Raw genomic sequence first — 20,964 nt, 5'->3', positions numbered from 1 at the left:
TCATTTAAGTTTGTGTAAATTATTTGGGTTAAATAAATAGAAATCACATGTGCTGTTATTAAAGAAAGTGACAACTTAATGTTATTTAATACGTATGATTTGTCATAATAATTATTTATCCTTCAGCATTGTTCGAGAGAAAAATAACTCTAATTTCAAATGTCACAGTCAGCACCGTTACAAGCAGCTATTATAGTCTTACCTGATAAGATCCATTTTATAAACAAGTCTTATGCTCAACTAGTGAATGTTTCTAGAAATCCAATAACGTACACAAATCAGAGAGCTCTAAATTATGTATAAAAAATCGATTACATGAAAATTTCGAATATTAAAAATATTTAAAAGTCGCAAAATAGAAGAGAAATTTTTAAATAATATACAGTTTGAGTCACCTGAGAATATCTTTCATAGTTTCCATGATAGCCATCATCGCAGTATATATATATTATACTTAGCGAAATCTAATTTAAAGTGGCTTGACAAATGACAACGACGTAAAACTTTTTGGAATAATTTATACATAATTTGTGAAATAATTGTACTGAAAAACTTCAGATGAGACACCTTGTAGCTATTGATTTCACAATTTATGGTTATTTCTTATGTAACTGCGATGTCAATAAAAAAGGGATTACATTGCACAATGACATGCTTTTTAAATGAACCACGTGAAATCGGTAAAACGAGTGTTTTTGATATTTCACTGGAATACATACTGCAAGAATTTTTTTTCAACCGTGGTCCCCTGGTTGAACTTGTTTTCACTGGCATTCTTTTTAGCAGACAGCCTTATCTAATTGACCAGACTTACTCCACTTTCTAATTCTATGTAACAATCCGAAACGTTGTTACGTACGCTGCAGGTCATAAATGTTAGGACAACTGCCAGGTCAGTATAATACCAGATATTTTAGTTTCATTGTTTTAGACAGCACGTTTGACAAATAGCAATATGAAATAAATTGTTGTTCAACAATTAAGCTCACAAAGCTGTCAATGAAATTTTCCACGCTGTTACATTATTTTTTACTTTATTTTAATGTATTATATTTTCTTCGTACAAATAAACTAATTTTTTACATTAATTGACTACTTGATTATTATCTCTTTTCCCTTGGTTTCTGAGATATTTGCAAAAGAAGAAAATGACCCGTGGACTAAGTAAGAGATGACAAACAGCGCTGTTCTACTGCATTTAGTGATGTATCGTATTTTCGCACGGGTTTCATGAGATTTAATTACGTGAGCACATATTAACATGAACAAGTACCATGAATCAAGATGTCCGTGAATTGCCAGAACGTGAGAAAACATAAATATGAAAACATTCACATAAAAAAATATTCATAGGAATTATTCACGTGCTACGGCCTTCCATAAATAACAAGAAACGATTGTTTAGTCATGATCATGAGACGCTGTACATTGGCATTTCTCGTATATACGGGATCATTATCTATTCGATCCGGCTGACAACGAGGATTCACATGAGAATTTTGCTTTTATTCTGTCTATCATAAGACTTTCCTAGAACGTTTTCTTTTTCTTTTATTTAATGATGCATCTGATAAGAGATGAGATTTCTCATTATTGATGCCGCGCGCCGTGTCGAAAGCTTCCAGGCCCGGCTAAACACTTCTTCTCCCAGATCGTGCAGTTCCCTTGTTTTTAGGGATGAACCCTCTTGAAAGTCGACATGAGCGAAAGGGGATGAAATTCGAAAGTGAAATTAATTGTCGAAGAGCCTTCGAAGAGAACGGTCACGTCCTGAAAAAGTCATTGTAGTCGGAAAACGTAGATCAAAAAGATTTCGATATTTTGTATTCTCCATGCAAAAGTACAGCTTGGTGCCAATTATTCAGCATAGTAATCCGAATTTTACTAGGAAATTACGATATCCCACAGTGGTTATAGTTTTCTTGCACTTTCAACATGGTTTTACTTAAGAACATAAAACCCGTTTGATATTTTTGTTTTCAGATTCCCATTCTACAGGGAAAAACCGCTAGCATCAGTTGCCATTGACCCGAAAACAAATCTGTATTGCCGCGTGTAATAAATGGATGAAAGTACTTGTAAGACGCAGGTAGAAGAAAGTAAATTCTATCTGGTTCAACGAACAGAAGCACGTCGCACCACGCCTTCCAACAGAATGCATTCGAAGTGAACGCGGATTCGCGAAATTGCGTACGAGAATATCAATGTGAAGCATTGTGCTGCATGGATACTAAGTCATTTAACTAATCTTTCTAACACCTGAAAAAAATTCATTCCTTAAGTCCAATATTGAAAATGTTATTCAATTTTAAAATCTGTACGAATATGAAATTCACTGTAATTAGAGCGTAAGTGTTATAGTCTAGTTTTTTATTATATGTCTTGAGATTATTAAAACATTCATTAAAACTTAAAAGAGTAAATGATCTTAGTTTTAGAATAATGATTTACGTATACTTATTCAGTTGCTTAACCGGAAGGAAGAGTTAGCTGAAGTAGAACACTTCAATTGCAAATATCAACTTTTTAGAATCAAGTTGTTTCTTTTTTCAAACATTAATAAGATGATTCGATAAACTAGGTACCCTCATCGGAGATAACGTAACTAATTAAAGAAACTGTTACACACGAAACGGGATTGACGCGCTTTCCATTCCAACTTACGTAACTCAGTCAAAATAAAAGTAGTTTAATTCTCAGAATTAAATTCATGTCCTAGTTACTTTATTAAGCTACGAATAGGCTAATGATGCCTATTTTTAAATATAAACGATCGATAGTCATCAGTAGGTAATTGATTTTGTGGGATATATAAATAATATAAAGAGTGCACATAATAGCCAAAATTGCTATTACATACACACAGCATTTTCTTAGGATGTATAACAATCTAAGTTTCAGTTTCTAAACTGTCTGCGCTAAACTTTTATTTCAATTATCAAATCTCGCCGATAGCAGAGACAAAATAAAACTTAAATCGGTGGTATTTATCATGTACTTTGAATCGCACAGCAAGGAGTATGTTGCGTAGGTGTTTAAAGTTGAAATAAAGAAAAGAATAGAACGTCGAGTAAGATTCAATAAAGGTCACCGGAATACGTTTCCACGAAACAGATTACTATGTAAATTGAGTAAACCAGATCGAAACGAAGGTATCAAATTAATTTTGATCTCTTTAATTCAAGTTGTACATATAAATAGTTTTTATTGTAAAAATAAAATTCCTTTTAGCATTAAAAATAATAAGAGAAACAATTTGTATGTACATCTTGAATTGAAAACAGTACGATGCAAGTTTAAAAAAGAAATGGACAGTATAATGAGGATCTGAACGGTCTTGAAGAGTCTTTGAACGTCAAGTAAATTGTGATTTTCAATTTCTATAAATGATGAAACTGTTCAATGGTAACTGAAATGTATTAATTCTAAAATGGACTGTGTTTATAGACAGGGCAGGCTGTAAAGAAGTTCAAACCGTTTTTATATCTTTATTAAGGGTGTTAATTATTACAAAATTCTTCTGTTAGAAAATACAGCTTTCTTACATAAAATCTCACACATTCAACTTTTAATAGCAGTGGAGTTGAGAAGTGTCGTGATATGTAAAAAAAATGTCAGCCAAATGGTAGGTGAATGCTGCAAAATACTTGAACAACAGTGTATATTGTGAAAGGTGGACATGGGCGGTGGTCCGTGACAGTTGCCAGTCTTTACATATACTATACATGTGCATATGTATACAGGGTGGTCCATTTATCTTAAGATAGATTAACATCTTGTAAACAACACATTTTTTAAGACAATGTTTCGAATAAAAGTTGTCGGATTTCGAGTCATTCGATGATTGCATTACACTTTTGGTAGTGGAGGCCTGTACATTATATAAAATACAATTTGATTCTTTAAAATGGGAATCCTTACTTTTTAGTATTGCTTTGTATCTTCAGAAGAGATGTGCGCAACAATTTGTCACAACCATTTTTTTGTTAGTTATTAACATCGCAAAATAAATCGTTAAATAGTTAGAAGTGTTGTATAAAAATGATAATAGATTCCTTATCTTGTATTTTCTATGCCGAAAATTCATCATCCTGTGATTTCACTCCTTGACTCATATCAGCAGAGAACAGGGATCTTGGAATTTATCCCTCGGCCAAAAAGTGGAGACGACGCGACCATGGTGGGGACTAGTACTTGATGGCGGTATGCTAGGCATGGTCAACGAAGGCGCATGGGAAGAATGGTAATGGGGATCGAAATATGGGCGAAAAAGAGGGGAAGCGAGCCGTGCGGGATAAATTCTGAGATCCCTGGCAGAGAGTCCTCTCTGATATCAGTACACTATCTTCGAACTCTGTCCTAGTATTGGAGTTGTACCTAGCGTTGAATAAGATTAAGCGAAAAATAGCAAAAGTATATATGATAGATAAATCCAAAGAAAAAGTCGAGAAGGAGGAAAGAAGAAATTCAGAAGAGAATAGGAAAATAATTAGAGGGAAAATACACTGAGGAAGAGACGAAACATAGTAAGGAGAAAAAGAAAGGTAATATGATAAGAAGGACTAAACAGAACTAGCGATAACAGGTTAGACGGCCATGTGGTGCACGTTCGGAAATAAAGAAAATTCAGAGGCTATGATGTCACAGGTAAAAATGGATAAAAGGAATTACTTTTCCACGGAGAAGCTGATGGCAGAGGTCGAGGAAATCCCCTCAAAAAAACAACAAAAGGAAACGATGCTAGAGAGGATGATTGAGGACGAGAGAAAGAAGATAAAGGAAATGGTGAAGGATGTGGTAGAACTAACGATAATGGAAGTGATGGGCGGGATAAAAGAAGAGATTAGAAGAAGAATGGAATTAGAATGGGAAATCCTATGGAAAAAGAAGATACTGAACGAATCAGAGCAAAAGAGAAAAGAGGAAGAAAGAGAAAGGTTGGTGAAAGAGAAAAGAGAAGAAAAGGGTCCAGTCATGTGTAAGAGTTGGAAAGATAGAGAAGAATCAAATCAGAGAAAAGAAGCGAACAAAAGCCAAGGGAGAAGGGGGTTATGGAAGAATGAGCCAAGATGGATTGATATGGAGAAAGAGAAACAAAATAGAAGAAAGAAGGTGAAAGTTATAATAGACAAGGAGATGTGGGACGTAGAAGAAAACGAAGATGAAGAAGAAATTAAAGCGTTGTTCAATGAGACATTAAGTGCAGGGGAGTGGATAAAGGGGACAAAAAGACTGAAAGTAAAAGACGGAAAAATTATACTGATAGTGGAACTAAGGAGTGAAGGTGATGTAGAGGAAGTATTGAGAAGGAAGAGGATAATAGGAAAGAAATCAAGGATAGTAATACAAAAAGATATCTGGTATCAAGCATAAGTTATTACTTCCTACAGTTTATATAAATTTATTAGTCATATAAGCCTATTTTGTACGTTACAAATTTTCCATATATTTTATTTTATATGTCTGCTTTTCTGTTGTTAAAAGTCAGAAAAATAGCGAGAAAGCATTTTGTTTGTTTTGGTTTTTATAAAGGAAATGGCTGTTTTTTTAGTTGAGAATTAAAGTGAGTTATGCAAAAAAAAAGATAGTTTTGTTATGATTTTTAATTCAAAAGGGGAGACTGTTCCAAACTTTTGAGCAAGAGTGTAGTCTTCCTTGATTTTTAAATAACTGAATGACAAAAATATGGACACTGCGAGAGCAGAAGAGGTTCACCTAGAAGCTTCAGGTATCCTGGTAATTACGTGGATGAAATTCCTGGGCGTGGCGACGACAGCCTTCCTTGCCAGATATAAAAAAGACTTCCTTGGCATGGCAGTAACAGCTATCACTTTCCTCTGAGAGTTTAACTGCAGTCGAGCAGATCAAGGTCGATCGTTTTTGGAAATAACTGGTGCTCTGAACGAAACAGGTTTACTTTTTACACCGAAGGGAGACAGGATGTGGTTCACTTTTTTGTTTTAACGACATTTGGCATCGTATTTTGAAATATGCAACCAATTATTTAAAACAGAGAAACGTTCTTGGAATTTGCAATTTAAGTGATAATTTAATTATAATGAACTAAAGAATATAATATTTATTTGAAATGAAAGACCAAGCGCTGTTTTCCCAAAAAATTTGATTTGAAAACTGTACATTCTCTTACGTTCTCTTATAAGTACTTACGCACTGGCTTTCTTCGTCTATAATTTTACACGATATCTTAAGCTAGTGAGTAAGAGTTATGACGTGAACAAAAATTGGGACGTTTATCATAAATTTTCTAAATAATCCAAGATTAATGTAAAGTAAATACCAAATTAATAATCGCATAATGTTACAATTATTACAGAAATGCGTACAGATCAATAACATTATAATTCTTAAGTAAAACAATGGTCCTTTCATTATTTAGAATTTTATTACTCAATACAACAAGTTACAAAATAACGAAGATAGTACGTCTGTCCAATACACACGTAACTGCACTTTTTGATAGTACTATTCTACTATTAAGTATATTATGTGAACATTCAAATGTTATTTGATTATATTTTATTAAAAATTGACAATCATCTTTCTGTAATAGAACATTTATATGATCCATTTACTGAAAACCTATAAATAATTAATTATTCCCATTTCGTATCCAATATTATTTTAAATTAACAATCATTGATGATTGCGTAATAAAGTGTTTGTACATGACATTTCTCATTCATCGTTCATGCCTTTATAACATATAAAAAAATGAATAAAAAATGCAGCATGCATATGGACGAGAAAAACCAAAGATTTTTTTATAGGATGTTTCAAGTATTTAATCTAAAAAGAGACTGTAAGAAATAATTACATGCCAAGAAACGTGTACAACCAAATTAGGAAAGTGAACATTGAGAAGTAGAGGGAAAATGGCTAATACAACGAACTGGCATGAAAAAGAGGTAGAAAGGCGAAAAGGAGGTAGAGATTTAAAGTGGAACTATTTGTAGAAACTACAAACACGTTCGTATTTATGCTGACAATAAGTATTTTGTACATATGATAGTACAAACGTCGTGTAGAATGCTAAATAGCAATTGACCAGTGCCGCATTTATCATAAGACGCATTAGACTGGGCCCTCACTTCCTATGAAAACTACATTTTGGAACCTTTCTTCTCACAAAAAATATGAAAAAAACAGTCTAGTTATAACTGCAAAATAAAATATTATTAAATATTAGACTTATCATAAGAAAGAATCAGTAAAAATGCTACTATATGTACATGTGTACATACAACACAGTATTTCTATGTTAATGAAACAAGTTATTATGGAAATATCAAATTATATTTATAATAAACCTTGAAAAAATATGTATGAATTTTATTAACTAGAATAGACTTATTATTAGAAGAATTGATAATGATGTTGAGCTTAGAGCTTCCAAAACCGTAAACGCGGCACTGTACACGATCGTAATATGAAGATAGTTTATGTAGTGTGGGATATTTTATGTCATATTAATATGCTTCTTCTATAAATAGTTCTTGAATATTACTTAGTACGTCCTCCGTGATTCATGACTAGACTGCGGATTTTTACATATATTTTTTACGTTTTTTACGTATATAACTCCACTATAAATACACAAAATCCACGGTCTATTCATGACTATGTGAAGATTAGATTTATTTCAAATTTCAATGTGAATTTATGAGGAGGTCTTCTCCCAAAGAAGAACGTCCATATAGAAGTGAAGTGGAAATGACATAATAATACAAGTGATTACAATGCAACATAATGTTCTGTGAGATGAGTATGTGTACATAAACTAAAGCCACAGCAATATTTTGGTTTCCTTAACATTTAAAGGACGAGAATTTTTCACTTTTATCAATCAGGAGTACTTACCTATTGATTCATACCAAATTGAATAAAATGTTAAGCATTGCTCAAGCAATTTAAGATTGAATTTTTAAATAATAATGTTAGAAAAAGTAACCCAGTCCTTTAAACGCCAGTATTATTCGGTGAGGAAAAGAAAATGTAACAATATTAAATAAACAGGACGTACGCAGTCTTTTTATACCTTTATAGTAGTTCGCCCATTTCCATCTGATTTTTGCGTTGCGTCCAGCAAATTAAGATATAAACAGATCACGGATTTTTATACATTTTGAAGCATGTTAAAAGATGCAAGCAATCTATACGAGTATTTAAAACAATTTAAATTGTACACCATTGAATTGAATGATGAAGAATCTTTATAATTTAATTATACTTTACAAGACACTTTCTGCATAAAAATCCGCAGTAAATTTCACAAAATTGACGGTAAAGAATATTTCTATCGACGATAATTAACCGTGTACGATGCTAACCCGGCATTTGGATCGATGGGCGCCGGGCGACCTTGAATTGGCGCAGACGAATAAACAGAACGTTGCTGTTGGCCCTGATATTGCGACCTGTACTGTGGTTGATATTGCGGCTGAGGTTGTGGTTGATATTGCGGCTGAGGTTGTGGTTGATATTGCGGCTGAGGTTGTGGTTGATATTGCGGCTGAGGTTGTGGTTGATATTGCGGCTGAGATTGTGTTTGATATCGCACTTGCGTCGGAGGTCTGGAAAACCGAGGAAGAAATTTTAATTAACTTTCATTATATGTATAAACGTTTTTTCACCAGAAGACAGATAGCAAAATTCATATATAAATAATAATAAGGTATTGTTCAATGTCCGAGTATCTTTGAAATGTCGAAATTGTACTAATTTTTTGTCACAAGTAAACATGTATAAAATAATAAAAAATAAAGAATTTATTTTTATACATTACGTATAGTGGAGAAAGTGCATTAATCCATTCAATAACAAATTCAAAAAATGCATTATAAGTAACAATATAGAATGATAATTATGTGTCCGTATATTTATGAGAGTATATAAGGAGAGAGATTGAGGTGTGGAAGTGTAGAAAATGCAAATTTTCACTGATTAGAAGAAGAGACGAGGAATTGTAGTCAGGAGTGATGGGGCGCGTTGGAACACCTCTTTGAAGAGTGTGAAATAGCTAGAGAATGGATAAAAGATATCTCCGAGAGAGCGGAGAACGGAATTAAGACGACATTAAGCGAGAATTGCAACATAGGTCCCGCAAAGATATTTACGAGAGCTGAAGAGATTGAAGCGGAAATGTTAAAAGAAATGTGTGATAGGTAAAAAGGATAGCAAGTAACGTGTAGGTTTTAACGAGTATTCTAAGGCACTCGAAACTCTAGGAAATTGCGAAGCCGAACTACTTCGAGTATGAGTGTGATAAAAAAAAGAAAGAAATTCAAAAAAGTCAAAACATTCTCTTTTATACATGGTGTTCGGTTGTTAATCGCAAAAATTTGAAGAGGTAATTTTACCTGATAAAAGATAAAAGTCAAGAATAAAACACTTGCAAGTACAATTTTGAATTTGTCATAACTAAAAAATGGAGCCTCAAACGCAATTGAAACGACTGGTTAATAATAAATCATTTTACCTTGGCGGATTATAAATTGGCGCTGGAATGGGTCGTGGCTGGTTCGGTACCAACGGTTGACGAGGAACGGGGTCATATCGTTCTCCATTAGTGTAACGAGGATCCGTGTAATAAATGGAAGGGTCTTCTTTGTACTGTCCATCGTCGTCGACTCCGTTTGGATTCGCGATGCTGTTACCAGTCAGGGTCGGCGGTGGCACGTTTATTCCAAGACCTGCGGGTTCGAATCCACGCCTTGACGCACCGTATTCGACCTCTCGAACGCTCCCAGTATCGTCGACGAATCCATATTTTCCGTACACTTCGCCAGTCGGATATTTCGATTCGATTTTATAAGAACCGTCCGCTGCCTCGTATCCATAGCTATAGCTGCCATCCCCATTGTGTCTAATCGGATTTTTTCAGTAGAATACAGTGGTCAGTGGAATACGAAAAATCTTTTTAATAAATGTTAAACTTGTAAGATTATAGTTAGTATCAGGATTGCAGATTTTGCATCAACAATTAACGATTAAATTTCTCTAAATCTGAATCATAAATAATTAGCATATTTATTAATTAAAAACTAAAATTCAATCGTTAACTTCTAACAATTAAGCTAGAATTAATTAAATCGTGATAAAGTCACTTACTTGTTTATCTGCTTCAAAATAGGCACTGGCGTGGTTACGGGGTATTGGTTCAGTTGGGCGAACGCAAGGCCAACGTGCAACAAAAGACACAGCACCTGGCGACACGGGTTTTCACGGTAAAAGTCTCGAGACGCATACGAAAAAATCGTTGCTACTGTACGCAATCAAATCACTTTCCAATAACCTCGCGCGCTTTAAATTCTTTCAATTTCGTTCCGAGATATTAAACGCGCACTATGTCTATTAACATTTCACTGTATATTTCTATTTAATGGAAGGGTCGCACGAACTATTGATCACATATGGAATTGTAAATATCGAGTATTTATTACGCGAAACTTATTTAATATTTATACGAGGAATATTGCCTAAAAATCATATTGGATAATGGGAAAACACGAATAACGCATTAAATATTATCAATCATCGAATAGAAAGACAACAGGACACTGATTATCTGATTTCTCGAATGATTAAAGTTAAATGACGATTCTTTTTATAATACATCTGATTTGACGTTGATTATTTTAATTTATACATTGAATTCAATAGTATTAAGACTGACATTAGAACAAAAAGATAACTTTATACTACATAGCAAAATATGTGATAGCTAAACCGTCGATTTTTATGGAAAATAAAATTTGTATAACATTAATTTCAAAACTGAAATTGAAGAAAAATTTTCTTTTAAACATCTCATAATATATATTAGTATTTCTACTATATGTACTTTTGTATAATATGTGAATTACATGCCTTTTATGCATACTAATTAAAATCCAATGATAGATATTAGGGAAATGATTAGCGAAATGAGAAAGTGCTTAGAATACTTACGGAAGGATGCATGTCTCAGTCGCTGATGAGGTGGAAACACAATTCTGTATGGAAAATCGCGTTTCATCGGCTGCGAGTCACTTATATAGGTCCCCTTCGGGAGAGACGGGGCCCGCCCATGGGCCCGACCATCGCCTCAACCTCGTTGCGATCTAAACAAGTATACATACCTACTGCCACAGTTCACCGCACCGTACCAGGTCTGAGAAGTTCTAAACAAGCGTTGATTTTCGTTTATTGTCAACTGTGACTTTTCGGTTCTGCTTCTCAACTTACGACGATGCGTAAATTTTGAGATACCGTAGAATGCAGGAAACACGATAACAGATCATAGATTGGTATGCAGAATTTAAATATTCAGACTCAAGAATGAAGTAATTCGATTCGTTATTAACGAAGCTATCAGAAATTGAAATTTATCATTTTCCATTAGAATACAATTTTTAAAATGCAACACAATTCCTTTGATGGAGACTTTCTTTCCGGTCGGTTGTTATTCTGTTAGAGTCAAGTTATGTAAAACTTCCAGAGGACATAGAAAAATAGGAAACTTGAACCATTAATTTGGGCTAAAGTTGATTACATTTTTCCACCGATATAAGGTAAAATTCGTATTTTTAGACAGCGTCATGATAAAAATCCGTAGTTTAATAACAGCCGATGTCGCCCCTTTTGTTTGGCAGTAAAGCACTGTTACGACAATTACAGAAATCATAGAACCGAGAACTTTCCCGATCATAGAAGAAGGAAAAGAACATCTTGACATTTATCGTGGATTATAACGTGCAACGAAGTGAAGTATACACTCCTTTGGCGGTCTTCTAACCCGTCTAGCTGATTCGTGAGAACCGATTCGTGTAGAAATAGTTTCTGATGATCCCTTTCCTTTATGTGTTCAAAATCTCTACTGTTAGTTGTGATTATATTCGTACAATATAATTTTCAATAAATTGTCATAAATTGTTTCATCCATAGAAATACATATTTCTATGCAATTTGCTAGAACTAAAAACAAAACATAATAATTAATAATATTCATTTATTCTAATTTTAATAGTTTGATTGAATAGAATTATTATTCTTTTATAATTATTTTCTTAATTCGCTTACATTTCCTTCATTCCTTTTAGATTCTTTTTCCCGTTGATTCATTTGCACATATGTGCATATATACATTAATAGGCTTTGAACTGAATTCTTTTCAATTGAATCTTAACGTATGATAATCGGCTATAATAGTTACAAACTATAATTTGAGATTTTAAATCAACCGCATGGTGATCGAATTATGTATGCATGTTTCTTGGGAATGTTTAGAGTGAAAGTGCAAGGAGACAGTGGATTTGCGAATAAACAAGCCAGTAGAATTGGATAACGCTTTCGTTTTCAATTGTACGATCGTCATAACAAAGTTCGATGAAGTATAATTAATTGTTTTCTCTTATCGCAAACGTAACGCTCTGCTAAGCAGTGTTATAATATCCTGAAATATTATGTCACACGTTCTGAAACTCTCACAACGATTCAAAATATTAATCGTTTAAATAATAAGAAATTTGGTTACCTGCCTTTTATAATATTATTGATAGAATCTGATATGAAAGAATGCATATCACGTGCTTTAGTACGCAAGATACTATAATAGCATAAGTCAGTTGCAGTCTTTTATTAAAATTAAGTATCGTATCACAGACAAAGTATAAAAGAAATTTCTGAACAGATTTAGTGTTTCAAGAATGTACCATGAAATTTCTAATTCACACACTGAAAAGATATTATTTTTCTCGGTGTTTCACATAAAAATTTCTATTAATCTTTCTCCTTTTACAATTAAAATTACTTTCCAAATGCTCTTATACTTAAATATGCTACATGTGGATTTACAATTGTTTTACAAAGAAAACGAAGAATTGTGTTGCATATTTAAATCACGATTACGTAACGAAGTGAACCTTTGAATTACGAATTTTTATCATAGACACATAAGACAAATCGCGTGAGTTTCGGAGGTGTCCCATAAGTGACTGCAATGCCGCAACAGAAAGAGAAGGTTCAATGAAGTGTCTTCCTATGCTTGCCTACTAGTGCATACGTATTGAGTACACATGAGTATTGTTGTATTGCTTTCTCATGTACATATATACATACATACATATAATCTCTCCTCGGAGATGAGACGTTTCTGTTCGTGGCCACCAACAATGAATGCAACATACCCGGTAAGGAAGCGTACGAGCATATCATCTTAGCGAGTACTTGTTACTCCGAGAATTCCTATAATAATTTTTTACTCAATAGAACAACTTCTACAGAACACACTCTGTAATTAACGTCCCAGCATAAAACTACCTCACTCTTAGACATACCGGATACATACTTCTCTATTTAAGTGATTTCTTTGAGAGATATACATATGTATAGATGAGTATGTATGTATGTAAATACATTGTAAATACATGGCGAATTGACTTTGGAGTGTCGACAATTTTACCACGCTTATACGACTATACTCTTCAAAATACCGAAATGTTAGAATAACGAGAAGAAGGGTAAAGAATATATGAATGCAATTTCTTTGTTGCAGAGTTTATTACATTGTTAAATTAACAATAGATACACTTTTCTAACAAAAGCGGAAAATTAAGTCTTAATAGTTAGCTAGCTGCCGAATTATCCATATTAGTGCAATTTTAAATGGGGACCTCTACTTTCACTGGTACTGCTAGTGCCAGTACCACCATTGATACCATGCATGACACAGGTAAGCCAATTCATGCCACCATTGTTGCCACTGATACTACTACTTTGGCCGCTACTTCCATTACCACCGACATTGCCAGAGGTATTACCGCTCTGACCGCCACTTTGACTACCATTCTAATTGCCATCCTTGCTGCCATTGCTATTCAAAGAACTACTGGTACCATTGATGACACGGGTAGTCCAGTGTGTGCCATCGTTGTTGATACGGGTAGTCCAGTGTGTGCCATCGTTGTTGATACTGGTACTACTACCTTGGCCATTGCTTCCATTACCACCGACATTGCCGGAAACACGACCGCTCTGACTGCCACTTTCACCACCATTCTGGTTACCATCCTTGCTACCATTCGTACTAGAAGTAGTATTGGTACCATTGATGACGTGGCTAGTCCAAACGATGGTACGACCATTGTTGCCACCTGTCCAACTAACTTGACCATTACTCTCATTACCACCGGCATTGCCGGAGGAACTACTGCTCTGATTGCCGTCTTTGCTCCCATTGGTACTCGAAGAACTATTGGTACCATTGATGACACGGGTAGTCCACTTCATGCCATCGCCGTTGCCACTGGTACTACTACCTTGGCCATTGATGCCATTACCACCGGTACTGCCGCTTTGACTGGTACTTTGACTGCCACTTTGACTGCCGCTTTGAATGCCACTTTCACCACCATTCTGGTTACCATCCTTGCTACCATTGATACCAGAAGTAGTATTGGTACCATTGATGACATGGTTAGTCCAAACGATGGTTCTACCATTGTTGCCACCTGTCCAACTAACTTGGCCATTACTCTCATTACCACCGGCATTGCCGGAGGAACTACTGCTCTGACTGCCACTTTGACTGCCACTTTGACTGGTACTTTGACTGCCACCTTGACTGGTACTTTGACTGCCACTTTGACTGCCGCTTTGACTGGTACTTTGACTGCCACTTTGACTGCCGCTTTGACTGCCGCTTTGACTGCTACTCTTGCTGCTACTTTCGCTACCACAATCGTTGTTATTCTCGCTGCTACTCTCACTGCCACTCTTGTTGCTAATCTCGCTGCTATCCTGGCTGCTACTCTTGCTGCTACTCTCGCTGTTATCCTCGCTGCTACTCTTGCTGCCACTCTGGCTGCCACTTTGACTTCCACTCTTGCCGTTGCTTTGACTGCCACTCTGGCTGCTATCCTGGCTGCTACTCTTGTTGCCACTCTGGCTGCTATCCTGGCTGCTGCTCTTGCTGCCACTCTGGCTGCCACTGTGGCTGCTATTCTGGCTGCTACTCTTGTTGCCACTCTGGCTGCTATCCTGGCTGCTACTCTTGCTGCCACTTTGACTTCCACTCTTGCCGTTGCTTTGACTGCCATCCTGGCTACTACTCTTGCTGCCACTCTTGCCGTTGCTTTGACTTCCACTCTTGCCGTTGCTTTGACTGCCATCGTGATTATCACTCTGACCGTCTTTGTGATTGCCACCTTGATTACTACTCTGACCGTTCTCATTGTCTTCATGTCTGCCATTTTGGCTGCCGCTCTTACCGTCACTATGTTTACCACCATGGCTGCCGTTCTTATTGTCTTCATGTCTTCCATTTTCGCTGCCGCTCTTACCGCCATGTTCACTTCCGTGGTTGCCACTCTTATTGTCATTATTCTTACCATCGTGGCTACCGCTCTTGTTGTCATTCTTCTTACCATCGTGGCTACCGCTCTTATTGTCATTCTTCTTACCACCATGACTGTCGTCCTCATTGTCTTCATGTCTGCCATTTTCGCTGCCGCTCTTACCGTTGTTATGTTTACCACTGTGGCTGCCACTATCATTGTCACTATGTCTACCACCATGGTTGTCATTATTCTTACCACCATGACTATTGCTCTTATCGTCACTATGTTGACCACTGTGGCTGCTGCTCTTGTTATCATGTTTGCCACTGTGCTGATCTGTTTCATGGTGTCCATGTGTGCCACTGTGGCTATGGGTCTTATCATCACTATTTTTACCACCGTGACTGCCGCTGTCATTATCACTATGTCTGCCATCGTGACTGCCGCTCTTGTTGTCATGTTTGCCACTGTGCTGATCTGTTTCATGGTCTCTATGTGTGCCACTGTGGCTATGATTCTTATTGTCATCGTGTCTATCACCGTGGCTGTCGTTCTTATTGTCACCGTGTTTGGCGGTCTTATCGTCATCAGATTTGCCGTCGTTCGTTCTGCTAAACGACATTAGAAATTCATGTATCTTTTCCATAGTAATGTATACTTCGCTGAGCAAACGTGAGCCCATGGAGAACTCTTCGCTGATGTCTAATTGTTTTCCATCCGATCCAGAGGGAAGCCATTCCACGCCACCAGTAGCCTTGGATGATACAGACGATTTGCTAAAAAAAAAATCGTAAATTAATGTCTAATCTGTTCCTAAATACTCTAACGCTGTGTACTAGTGCATGATTCTTCTCGTCATGAATTTTATTAGCAAGAAATATTTTTCGATACTTATGTAATACTTCAGATACGACCTGTATGAGGAACTTACATGTCTTTTGTGAAACTAATCCAAATTCCCGCCATCTTCTTGCGCCACTGATTGAGTTTGTTGTTGTCTTTCCTAGAGTGTGATACTTGACGACCGAACAAAACGCTAAGTTCTTCACTGACTTTCTCGCCAACTGCAAATTGTAAAATTCAGTTAGATTTCAAGGAAGAAATACATACTTCCCGATACACTTTCCCGTAAACAAAATGATACCAGCATCTCTTATCGGAGACTGATATATGATATTACCATCCACAACGGTGTCGTAGAGTTCGTGCAAATCCTTTTCTTCTTTCTCGATGGACAGACGATAGAATAGCACTGGCACGTCTTCTGCAGCCTTGACCACATATCTTTGCATGAGGTCAACCGCAGTAGAGAAGAAGTAAGCAGTGGTAAACTAGAGAACGAACATCGAATCATTTGCCGTGTAAATGCAATTAAACGTCGCTGCACTTTGTTGCTTACCTCTGCCACATTTGCTTGTTCGAAAAATTTAGTCACGATGTCGATAACGCCTCGAATAGGAATTTCGAGTATAGGGATTGTCTTAGTGAGACTTTCCAGAACGGAAGACATGGCAGACTTGACATAATCGGTACCTGCGGATGCAAGATAGATTTACAAGTATTCTCGATAATAATGTGTCCCACAAGAAATTAATTCACGGCATATTAATTGTAAATAATTATTCCATCAAAACCTAATTCCAGTTTACCTGCAGCAAGTATGGTCGGCTCGAGCTTGTTGAAACCAAGCATCACCGGGCCTTTGTGGATCTTTCCGCTCTTGAGCAGCTCGATAGGAGTAGCGGTCAACCATTCCTCAATAGTAACACCGAATTCCAAAGAAATTGGAGACTACATAAAAAATAAAAGTGAGTAGTAATTTCGAGTAAACTTTTTCTCTATATGTAATTATAAGTTATAGACTGTCTTTTAGATTAAGTACCGGCAGCAAGTTGGCGGTATGAAGTTTTCGTAGAAGTTCCGTAGCGGAAAGCTTTTCCAAGTGTTCCAAGAGTGCTTCGTGACTATGTGTAGGAGCTCCGACGATTTCACCAAGTTTCAGCGCGGATTCGATTATTTCATTCCGGTTCTTGAATGCCCATGGGCAGAGTGGGGTACCACTATGGTGAATAGTTTTGTGGAACAAACCTGAAATGTGTAATTGCCAAAAGTTCGTCGCTTTTCAAATTACGTACGAAACATTCGTTTATAACGGCGACTGCTTCGTCGGCGTACCTTTGGAATGAGGCAGGAGCATGTGGTAGCCAACATGAGCACTGCTCAAACCTTCTCCGAACAAAGTTATTCTGTCCGGATCGCCACCGAATTTCTCGATGTTCTTTTGAACCCATCGCAAAGCCAAGTTCTGATCCTTCAGACCCGCATTACCTCGTACGCCCTTGACATCCAATGCCAAGTATCCTGATCGAAAAAATTTATTGAATTTGAAGCTGAACGTTGCGTCCATACAAAGACAATCATTAGCAATTCTTACCTAAAACGTCCAAACGATGTTGAATTTTTACTACGACAACGTCTTCTTCGATGAAATGCTCATGAGCGATTCGATCATGAACAGAGTATCCCGTCATCAGTCCTGGGCCGTAGATCCATACTAAGACTGCTTTCTTTTCTTTGATGTTTTTGAGATCCGTCTTCAAAAAACGAAAGCAGGTAACACGATTGATCTCGTAAAAGAGGCATGCCTGCTCTTCTACTGAAATGGCAAAAATTACTTACGTGAGGTGTGTGGACATCAATATAGAGGCAGTCTTCTTCTCCGACTATGGTTTCGTTCATGCCAATACGTTGCAGGCATACAGGTTTCTCCTTAGTACACTCTAACACATGTTTCCATGGTTCAACCTCGACGGGTTCCTACGTTCATTCGTGAAATTTTTATTATTCGTACATGTAATTGGTAATCGTCAAACTTGAGAAGGATAAAAAAGATAAAATGTAAAGAATCGAAATGTGAATCTTACCCTAAACTTAAGCTCTTTCACTGGTGGTTTCGCGTAAGGAATTCCTCTGAAACTACAGTATTTGGTGGATTTTGATACCGAGTCTCTAAGTGAACCTCGAACACGTCCCTTTTCAGTATGAACAACGTAACGCTCATGGTCGACGTGGGGTTTATGGTCGACGTGGTGTTCATGGTGTTCATGATGTTCCCGGTGGACGTGAGGCTCAGGGCTGATGTGAGGCTCAGGGACGAGGGGGGGTTTAGGGATGTGAGGCTCAGGAACGACGGGGGGTTTAGGTAAGATAGGTGGTACGAGGGGCCCAGGGAGGAAATGGGCTGCAGAGCTCGCAATAGCTATGAGAAGCAGGATACCAACACCGATGAGACCCTTCATCTCTGATGAAGTAATTGTTCACTGAAGATTAAGCGCACGTCGCTTCAGTTATATACCCCTCAAATGTGCGAAATTTGCAAATACTCTCTATTATCAAGAAAATACGTCAATGAAGAACAATGCAGTTTGTGGTTACTATTTGTACTTAAACGATAAATTCTACTGTCGTTTGATCAAATACAACTTGGATACGTATGTCCATTATGATACATACATCATTTGACGAAATATTGTAAATATACTAAAAAGCGATATGTACGTGAACAGATACATATCCACATATGTTTCGAAGCTTCAGGGTTCTGCGTATGGTATGCGGTGCAAGTTCTAATTTTCTTTAATAATATAATTAAGTATTGTAGTTGGTTGAAGTCTTGCTTTTATCTCGTGTATTGTCAACGCTTATACGTGTTACGTTATTACTATATATTCTTCCATTGTTGGAAGTAGTATCCGCAAATATTAGAATTGGGAACTCGTAGAAATATAATTTATTCATAATTTCAAGATACATTGGAGAGGTGCATTATACACAAAAATGTATGTAACATATAAGCACATGTATTATAGTTTAATCTTGAAATATTAGCTCATCAATGTATTGCAATCGATGTTGCTCATTATAAGAAACAAAAATTCCACAGGAATTTCATGTTTCTGGAAGATAGTGCTGAAGTTTCAATAGTATACAATGTGATACAAATAAAAGTACCAAGATTCATTTCTATTAATTTATTAATTAGAATTTAATCGACTAAACGGTCTTCTGCTAAAATCAATTTCCTCTGGTTCGATTCTAATTTATTGTAAAAATGAATAATTCTGATTAATAAATTAATGGAAATGAATATTGGCATTTTTATTTCAAAAGGAATAAAAATATTCATTTCCATTAATTTATTAATTAGAATTATTCATTTTCACGCGATCCTTAACCAAGTGATCGAATAACTGGGTACTTAAAGTCAGTGGTCAACTGGTCCACTGACCACTCCCTTTGGAATGACCCAAAAAATCCTGCCCGATTATCGATAAATGCGCAAGAGGGGAATAGTGTAGAGTCAGAAAAGAGGGGAAATCGCTCGTGAGGGATTTCGTGCCCCATCACTGGTCCATGGGTAGACGTAAGTAGGGAGAAGATACTAAGCATACAGTAGTGGGGATAGAACGGAAAGAGGAGAAATCCCTCGATATAGCATATTAGCATAGCATCCCGATTTTTCATAGCAACGCTGTGTGGAAAAAGTATCGTATGCGTATAGTGAATGATTTTCGAAAGTTATTGCATAGAACGAATTAGGTATTAGGTGGTTTTCTTTCAACACATTGTTGATCAACGCGTGGACGTTGTAATGCAATTAATACGACAACTAATAGTAAATAGTATTTCAGGTGATCATTATACATATTGAACAAAGAAGTTTGCATACTCTAATGCATCCTGTTTTGTATTTACTCTACTCAAGATACACATAATACGTGTCAATTCAATTATTATTTGTAAAATATGATATGTTATGAATCATGAATTGTTCACCTGTAATACGTATGGTACTCGCGTTACCATAGCTCTTTTATATCGACGATTAGTGTTCTATTTCATTTTATATCTACTTTTTCCTTTCATAGTTCCAGTCCACCGTTGCCTGGGATGATGGTTCATCAAGGAACTGCAGAGGAAAGAAGGAAAGAAGACCTGGACATACAATTATAATATATTTAAGAGAGGAGATAGAAGCTCAAAGACATAAGACTGAAGAGAGGAGATCGAAGACAGAAGACCGAAGAGAGATGTTAAACAGAACGTGAGACACAAAAATCTGTAATCTATCTGAGATAAGGAAAATATCTGATTTAATTTTGATTAATAAATGAATGGAAACAAATCTTGGAATTTTTATTTCACGATCCTTGATCAAAAGACTAAACAAAACGGTTACTTAAAAACAGTGTTCGAACTGATTTCATGAGACTTGAGTTCGGTCATCACCAATTATCCCTTAACGAGTGGACTTAGAAGGAAATTGCATAGGATTTACATAGCAACTGTAATTTCAAGCATTTCTCGGTAGGATGCAAAAAATTTTTTGTAATAAACATTTCTCTTGATTACTTTTCGACAAAGCATGTAAGACACACAATCCTACTTGATCCTACTCAAAGTAGATTAGTGGTTTGCTTTTTATTTCTTATTTCGGCGGCAATATATTCTAGAGGGCGTAAAAGGTTGCAGACTTTTTCGTGCGATATAAGAGAGGTGAACCCTTAGGTCATGTCCAACCGGAAGTATCCCATTAATGGCGGTCAGCCACTCAGCAAATGGCAGCAAA

The 20,964-nt window shown here is 36.3% G+C and overlaps 4 protein-coding genes across 5 annotated transcripts; 1 reads left to right on the top strand and 3 right to left on the bottom strand.

The window, feature by feature from the left end:
• The first annotated feature begins 3,210 nt into the window (after positions 1-3,210).
• LOC113464104 (golgin subfamily A member 6-like protein 22) lies at positions 3,211-5,583 on the top strand. The gene is made up of 2 exons (XM_026812065.1): positions 3,211-4,544; positions 4,648-5,583. The coding sequence occupies exon 2, from the start codon at positions 4,654-4,656 to the stop codon at positions 5,371-5,373; it is 720 nt and encodes a 239-aa protein (XP_026667866.1). The 5' UTR covers positions 3,211-4,544; positions 4,648-4,653; the 3' UTR covers positions 5,374-5,583.
• A 520-nt stretch (positions 5,584-6,103) lies between these two features.
• On the bottom strand, positions 6,104-11,072 carry CPR27 (cuticular protein 27). The gene is made up of 4 exons (XM_026812059.1): positions 10,969-11,072; positions 10,129-10,223; positions 9,497-9,883; positions 6,104-8,591 (listed from the first exon to the last, which is right to left on the bottom strand). Exons 1-4 carry the CDS (start codon positions 10,978-10,980, stop codon positions 8,315-8,317), a joined length of 771 nt encoding a protein of 256 aa, XP_026667860.1. The 5' UTR covers positions 10,981-11,072; the 3' UTR covers positions 6,104-8,314.
• A 2,466-nt stretch (positions 11,073-13,538) lies between these two features.
• Positions 13,539-13,845, bottom strand: LOC113464097 (putative GPI-anchored protein 37; the record flags this gene model as incomplete). The annotated part of the gene is made up of 1 exon (XM_026812055.1): positions 13,539-13,845. A coding segment is annotated over one exon (198 nt), but the record flags the coding sequence as incomplete, so codon positions are not given.
• Positions 13,825-18,662, bottom strand: LOC108623184 (putative transmembrane protein DDB_G0289901). 2 transcript variants are annotated; one of them, XM_026812058.1, is made up of 11 exons: positions 18,260-18,662; positions 18,015-18,152; positions 17,770-17,929; positions 17,511-17,696; positions 17,218-17,423; positions 16,985-17,126; positions 16,735-16,868; positions 16,516-16,666; positions 16,267-16,399; positions 14,592-16,111; positions 13,825-14,387 (listed from the first exon to the last, which is right to left on the bottom strand). In XM_026812058.1, exons 1-11 carry the CDS (start codon positions 18,632-18,634, stop codon positions 13,846-13,848), a joined length of 3,687 nt encoding a protein of 1,228 aa, XP_026667859.1. In that variant the 5' UTR covers positions 18,635-18,662; the 3' UTR covers positions 13,825-13,845. The 2 variants fall into 2 exon arrangements, with proteins under 2 accessions (XP_026667859.1, XP_017876997.1); XM_018021508.2 differs by having other exon boundaries at positions 13,825-16,111; positions 18,260-18,661.
• Positions 18,663-20,964: the final 2,302 nt, after the last annotated feature.

Source organism: Ceratina calcarata, unplaced genomic scaffold (genome assembly GCF_001652005.2).
Source record: "Ceratina calcarata isolate Rehan_Ccalc_2016 unplaced genomic scaffold, ASM165200v1 scaffold255.2, whole genome shotgun sequence".
Classification (NCBI taxonomy): Eukaryota; Metazoa; Arthropoda; class Insecta; order Hymenoptera; family Apidae; genus Ceratina; species Ceratina calcarata.
Note: the sequence above shows the minus strand (reverse complement) of the source record. Positions and strands in the feature narration are given on the sequence as shown.